The sequence below is a fragment of the Pteropus vampyrus genome, unplaced genomic scaffold, assembly GCF_000151845.1.
Source record: "Pteropus vampyrus isolate Shadow unplaced genomic scaffold, Pvam_2.0 Scaffold333, whole genome shotgun sequence".
NCBI lineage: Eukaryota > Metazoa > Chordata > Mammalia > Chiroptera > Pteropodidae > Pteropus > Pteropus vampyrus.
The window spans coordinates 363,997-369,968 of NW_011889114.1; the positions used below are offsets into that span (position 1 = coordinate 363,997).

General features: G+C 58.6%; 2 protein-coding genes across 3 annotated transcripts in view; both read right to left on the reverse strand.

Annotated features, from left to right (window-relative positions):
• The window catches only part of NOP53 (NOP53 ribosome biogenesis factor), a gene marked incomplete at its 3' end in the record, with an annotated part of 6,258 nt that extends 3,706 nt beyond the window's left edge, over window positions 1-2,552 (reverse strand). Inside the window, exons 1-3 of the mRNA XM_023522130.1 lie at window positions 2,299-2,552; window positions 1,777-1,841; window positions 101-209 (exon numbers count right to left, since the gene is read on the reverse strand). Of these exons, the coding sequence (XP_023377898.1) occupies window positions 101-209; window positions 1,777-1,841; window positions 2,299-2,522 (398 nt within the window). The remainder of the gene's footprint in view (window positions 1-100; window positions 210-1,776; window positions 1,842-2,298) is intronic.
• A 1,476-nt stretch (window positions 2,553-4,028) lies between these two features.
• The window catches only part of EHD2 (EH domain containing 2), a 27,564-nt gene continuing 25,620 nt past the window's right edge, over window positions 4,029-5,972 (reverse strand). For both annotated transcript variants that reach the window (XM_011378165.2, XM_011378164.2), the window contains one exon: window positions 4,029-5,797. In XM_011378165.2, the coding sequence (XP_011376467.1) occupies window positions 5,246-5,797 (552 nt within the window). In that variant the 3' untranslated portion in view covers window positions 4,029-5,245. The remainder of the gene's footprint in view (window positions 5,798-5,972) is intronic.

Genomic DNA, 5,972 nt, shown 5'->3' on the forward strand with positions numbered 1-5,972 from the left:
CAGCACTTCCTTTAGGGCCGGGGAGTGGGGGCTGCTGCACACAGAGCATAAGGCCTGAGTCCAGAGGGAAAGAAGGGTCCGCGGGTGGCAGGACACTCACTCTTTGGGGGCAGGGATCCGGGACGTGTTCTCCAGGAGGACATCGACTCGAAGGGGCTTCTTGAGAAGCAGCGACCTCTTCTGGCCCTTGGTCCTTGTCTTGTTCCACTCTGGGGGTGGGAGAAAGGAGAGGACCAAGGCCTCAGGCCTCCTCACATCCCAAGGCCAACTCTGCACCCCGCTCCTTATACCTCCATTGGAGCCATCAGACCTGCATCCAGCAGACTCGGAGGCTCCAGGCTGACCCCGGGTTCCTACCTGAGGACAGAGGCCCCCAAGGACAGAGCCCAGAGCACCCAAGCTCTGACCCGGTACCACACGCATGTCGTGGGCCACCTGGAAGCAGCCCTGTGCTGGGAAGAGTTGTACCCACAGCCCTGCATACAAAGGGTTTCCAGACACAGCAGGGGGACAGCTACAAAAAACCAGCAACACTGACAAAGGGAAAGCAGGTGGCCACCAACACTGTGGCCCAGGGAGCCGGACTCAGGGCCCGAGATGGGCGAATCTCAGCACAAGGGTTTCTGTCTTGGATTTCTAAAACCTAACAGTAAAAAGCAAGAACTCTAAGGACAGAACGTACTAAGACACAACCCATGTCCCTCCATTTACTGTAAGACCCTGTGAAGTAACTTTGCTCTGCTTCCCAAACGAGACTGCCGACGCCCACCTCACAGAGCCGTCTGGGAACGCAACTATTTCAAGAGGGTGAAGCATAGCGATCACCCGTGAAAGTGCACAATCGCTATTATATGCCTTTAAAAAACAAAAATCTAAAGTAGAATCTATAAACGGCCTCTGCTGTTCCTCAAAGACTTCCTAGTGGCCAGAGGCCTTCACTACTTCATGTGTTCACCAGGACTGGTCCCTGAGTTACCCTTTCTGTTTATGGCCCAGATCTACTGACTTCTGTGAAAGTCAAGCTCTTTAATAAACCCTTCTCAGCTGCTCAAAATCTGTGTCTGAAAACAAAGCCTCGCCTTTTCTGCTCACTGAAACGGATCCATTTGCTTTGGTTAAAACGTGTCCCTTAACTGATCTCATAAGGGATCATTAACAATGTCCCGTTATTAAAGCAGCTTACCAATAGCTTATTAGCGCTAACATCTTTCCCATTAAAGCAGATGCTTTAGACTGTTCTCTATTTCCTTGTCAAAACAGCCTGCCTAGCCTTAGTCTGGTTTTCCAGATAGTGACGTGAACCCCAACAATCCCTGATCCTCCACCTGTTTCGGCACGTCCCAACCCTGCATTTTGGCAAATTACGACAAGCAGGTTAAGACGAGTTTCTCATCCATTCATTAAAGTGGATTCTCTGCTTCTTATCGAAGCATTTTATTAACTAAAACTGGCTGAATTCCTCACAGCAGGTCCTTGACTTGCTTTTCTGAAAATTAAAGAGACCTATTTTATGACTTACCCACTAATCAAGGCAGACCCTTACTGGCTTTTCAGTGCATTGAGATCTCTGACACCTCACAAAGAAGATCTGACTTAAATTAGTCTCGGGCCTACTTTCTGTTCATTCTGAGTCCTCTTGTTTATAGTAAGGCCCCTTTTCGGCAGGTGTTTGCCACCTAAGCCATGGGTGGCATTGACACAAATCCTCTCGGAGGCTGAGGTAGGCTAGATGACAACCAACCATCACCATGTAACGCCACGAAAGCCCTTCCTCACCCTTCTCCTTAGCGCCGGTGTCCACGAAGAAGAGTTTTTCATCGGGGGCCTCTGATATCAAGCCACTGAGAAATGGAAATGCAGAATGTCAGCTACAGATGTTGGGGAGGGAGCCGGATGCTGCTGAAGGGCTAGGCTTAACCTCTCAGGCCCCAGCTTTCCTCCCATGCTCATTCGAGCATCCTCTTACCGGCATGGGGTCCCTCAAGGCTAAGGCATCTCCCTTCGGTTTACAGAACCTAATACTTAAAATGCACTAAGCTAAGGTAGGGGCATGGGACGTACACACACTAGAAAATTACAATACTCGTCGTTTACCTGAATTCTAATTTATCTGGCAACCCCACCAAGTCCCCCAGCCACCCACCAAGAGACAACCGCCCACGTTCTCGATTTCGCCAAGAGTACCCCGACAGGTGCGCCCAGCGCCTCCCACCGCCCCCCGTTACCCCGAAGCTCGCTCGGCCTTGCCCCCAGCTACACAACACGTAACCCAATCGCCGGAAGTCCCTCCCCGCATACCCGCTCGTGCGCTCCTGCAGCCGCACGTCCTCTAAGAACTGATCAACCTCCAGCCCCAAAGGCTCCTGAGCGAGCCGCCGCCAGCCCCGCTTCTTATTTCTTGGGCCTCGCCGCCGCCGTCTCAGGGCCGGGTCCACCGAAGTGGGCCGCAGCCCCAAGAAGCCGGAATCGGCCTCGCTTTTCGAGCAGAGCTCGTCGCTCCCACCACTGCTTCCCGCCGCCATCTTGTTAGAGGAAGAAAGCGGCTACCGGAGGCGGAAATCCGGTTTGCGGCATGCGCGCGCATACGTCCCGCCCACTTCCGAGTCACTTCCGGTGGCTGCCATCTTGGTAAAGTGGCTAGAGAGGCAAAGGGGCGGGCGGTCAGCCATCTTGATAAAAGGTAAATGGCTCCACCCTTCTTTGCGGGTCCCCGGCGGCGGCGGCGGGATTTAGGTTTCTGACTCTATCCCTCTCCAAACCTTTCCCGGCCGCCCAGGAATATTTTTTTTTTAATCTGAGTATTATTTTTTTTATTTTTTATTTTCTGATAATCCAGTTTTCTTGAAAAAGAAACGGTCAGTGGCGGATTTGGCTCAAGACATTCCAATCTTAGAACGGTTGGCGTCTCGATGTTCCAATCCTGGAATTATGGAAATCAGAGCGCTTTCGGGATGTCGAGGTCGGAAGCGCAGAAATTTATCTGCGACGAATGTGGGAGGCACACACTGTTGGAGCGCGCGAAGCGCAGTCCCAGTCGTTCGCCTAGGGCCAGCTAAGTGCTGCCTGTTTCCTCGTCTAAAATGGGGATGATGACGATGCGTGTGCCACAGAGCTTTTTCTGAACACTAAACGACATAACATGGGTATAGAAAGCATTTGTGAGTGTGCCCGGCATCTAGACGTTAGCTATGGCGCCTGCCTCGCCCCTGAGACTCCGTTTCAGAATCAACTAAATCTTAACTGTTTACGGATAAGGAAGGAAGCTCGGAGGCCCTCGGGCGCTGGCAACCATCCATGGGGATCCAGGGCCTCGGAAAGGGGAGCAGAGAGGGAAGGCGCCACGCAGGGAGGGAGTCACCCAGCGGAACTCAGCTGGGCCCCTTCGCAGAGCATTGGGACGGTGACAGACCCTGGGTCGTGGCACCCACCGCCTCGGACAGGGTTTGAGGCCACCAGCCCGCGCAGCTGCCGAGTGTCCGCCAGGGGGCGCCGGGAGCCGCGGGAGCGGGGAGCGCGCGGCCCGCGTCCCGGGGCGCCGTGGGTGCGGTCTTGGGTGTGCGTCCGCTGCATAGCGAAGGCCGAGAGTCCCCTGGGCGTGAGCAGCGCCACCTCTCCCCCTCCGGGAGCCCGTCTGTCCGTGGAGCGACGTGTCAGGAGTCGTGTACCCCGGTTGCACGTTGCGCCCGAGCTCGCGCGCACACAGCCCCGCGCCCCAGGGCTCGGTTCCCAGGCCCCCGCGGCGGGCGGGCGGAGCGAGGGATGTCCCGGAGGGAGGGCCCCAGAGTAACTTTTCTTCGGAAAATATGTCGGTCTGGCCCCCAGCCCAGGCCTGAGTCATCAGGCTCCGCAGCGTTGAGTCACGGCCTCCACCCCCCACCCCGACCCGGAGGACTGGAAGGGGACCCCCCCTGAAGCCTGCCCGGGGCTCTCCGCCGGGGGTCAGCGGCAGAGCGAGCCCCCCACCAGACACACACACACACACACACACACACACACACACCCACACCCATCCCAAGACAGCCTGGTTCCACGTGGAAAGAAGCCTTGGCTTTATTCGCTCAGTGGGGCCGCTACTCCGTTCACGGGCCCCTCCCGAGCGCGGGGCGGGGGGCGTCGGTGAGCGTGGGAATCCCAGCCAGCGCCCTGGCGGGGGCATCGTCCCCACCTAGTTCCCTCTTCCGCCGTCCTTCCCATGGGGTCCCCACCAGGGTCAAACACTCCTGTGTGGTGATGTCAGGACAGGGGGTGGTCCTTATAGAGAGGGGCAGGGAGGGCCGTAGCACCAAGAGCCCATCCCCCCACGACATCCCTGAAATAAAGCCCTGGGGTCTTTTATATCTGGTAGGGGCTCCACTTAAACATGGACAGACAGTGGGCGGTGAGCCCGGGCCCGGCCGTCTAACATTCCCACCCCCAGGAACAGGCAGCAGGGAGCCAGACTGAGCTTTCAACCCGGGGCAGGTGGGCAGAGGGCGGAAATACCTCCGAGTGCGCAGTTTGGGAGGAGTGAGGATCAAAGGGGCTTTTCTGTCCCCTAAAGATCGTTCTTAGAGAAAGGTGTGTGACCAGGCCTGGGGGAGGGGCTACGAGGGGTCCACCTGAGGAAGTAGGAGGTTGTGTCTCCCTTGGAGCCCCCAGTGGTCCCGAGGCTAGATGAAGTGAAGGCGGAGGGGGGACCCTTGCCTGGGTGGTCAGGAGGAAGCGGGGCAGGGGGCCTGTTAGGCATTTCAACCAAGCGGGCTGCTCATTTACAGGGAGAGGCGAGGGGTCCCACCTGGAATCGGGGTGGGGGCGGCCGGTCAGGGCGGGGCGTGTGTCTGTGTGTGCTCGGGTGGCCACGTACATGCTCTCTCCTGAGAAGTGGGCTCCACCAGGGCAGGCATGCGTCTCTGCTGGAATCCCCAGCGCCTAGAATGAGCCCCCGACATCGAACATAGTAGGTGCTCAATAAATACTTGAATGACTGATGCACGGGTAGATGCCTGTGTGTGTGTTAGTGTAGGTGTGACGTGCCCAGGTATATGCGAGGGGAGAGGTGCGGAGGGCGGGCGAGAAGTCTGGCCTCTCCCCTGGTCCCCTCCGTCTGGCGGTGTGGGAGAGTAGAGAGACCCCCCTCCTTACAGCTGAGGAGGCGGACAGGCGGGGTGCGTGTGGGCCAGGGTGGGGACGCGCGTGCGGCTGGCCGAAGCTGGGGAGCCCCGTGGGGCAGCGGGGGGGGGCCGGCGGCGGTGACGGTGACGGTGGCTCACTCAGCGGAGCCCTTGTGGCGCCGTTTCGAGGGTGGCACCAGGCGGCGGGGCAGGTTGGCGGGCAGCCCGTGGCCCTCGAGCTTAGCCTCGATGAGGTGGCTGGCCAGCGCGAACTCCTCGTCGTCCAGCATGCCGTCCCGGTCCACATCGCTCAGCTTCCAGATGCGGCCCAGCACGGAGTTGGGGAGCTTGGTGGCCACCATCCAGCTCTTGGCCTTGCTGCCGCTCAGCTTGCCGTCAGCCGGCGCCAGGTTGTAGAAGATCTCGTCGTACTTGGACTTGTCCTTGGTCACCACCCACTCGGCCTCGTCGTCCGAGCCCTCCTCGCCGTCCTCCAGGGCCTCGTCGGGCCCCCGCTCCACGAACGGGCCCATGTGGGTGCCCTCGAAAGCGCCACCCTGCACGCGGGCCTCGGTGCTCTCTAGCTCCTCCTGCCGCAGCAGGGGCATGAGCCTGGCGATGTCGTGCGTCAGCATCTCGTCAAGGACCTCCAGCAGCTTTGGCTTCAGCGAGTGGAACTTGGTGAAGTCATGAGCCATCAGCAGCTCCTAGCGGGGAAGGGGAGCCACCAGGAAGTCAGGGGACACCGCTCCTGAGGCCCCGGCTCCTTGGTGGCACAGGGACACCCGGGCTGCTCAGGTGGCAGCTCTTTACCGAGAGCTGCAGGCATATTTGAATATTTGCTTGGACCCTGCTTGGACAACAGGGTCCCACGCCCCCCCC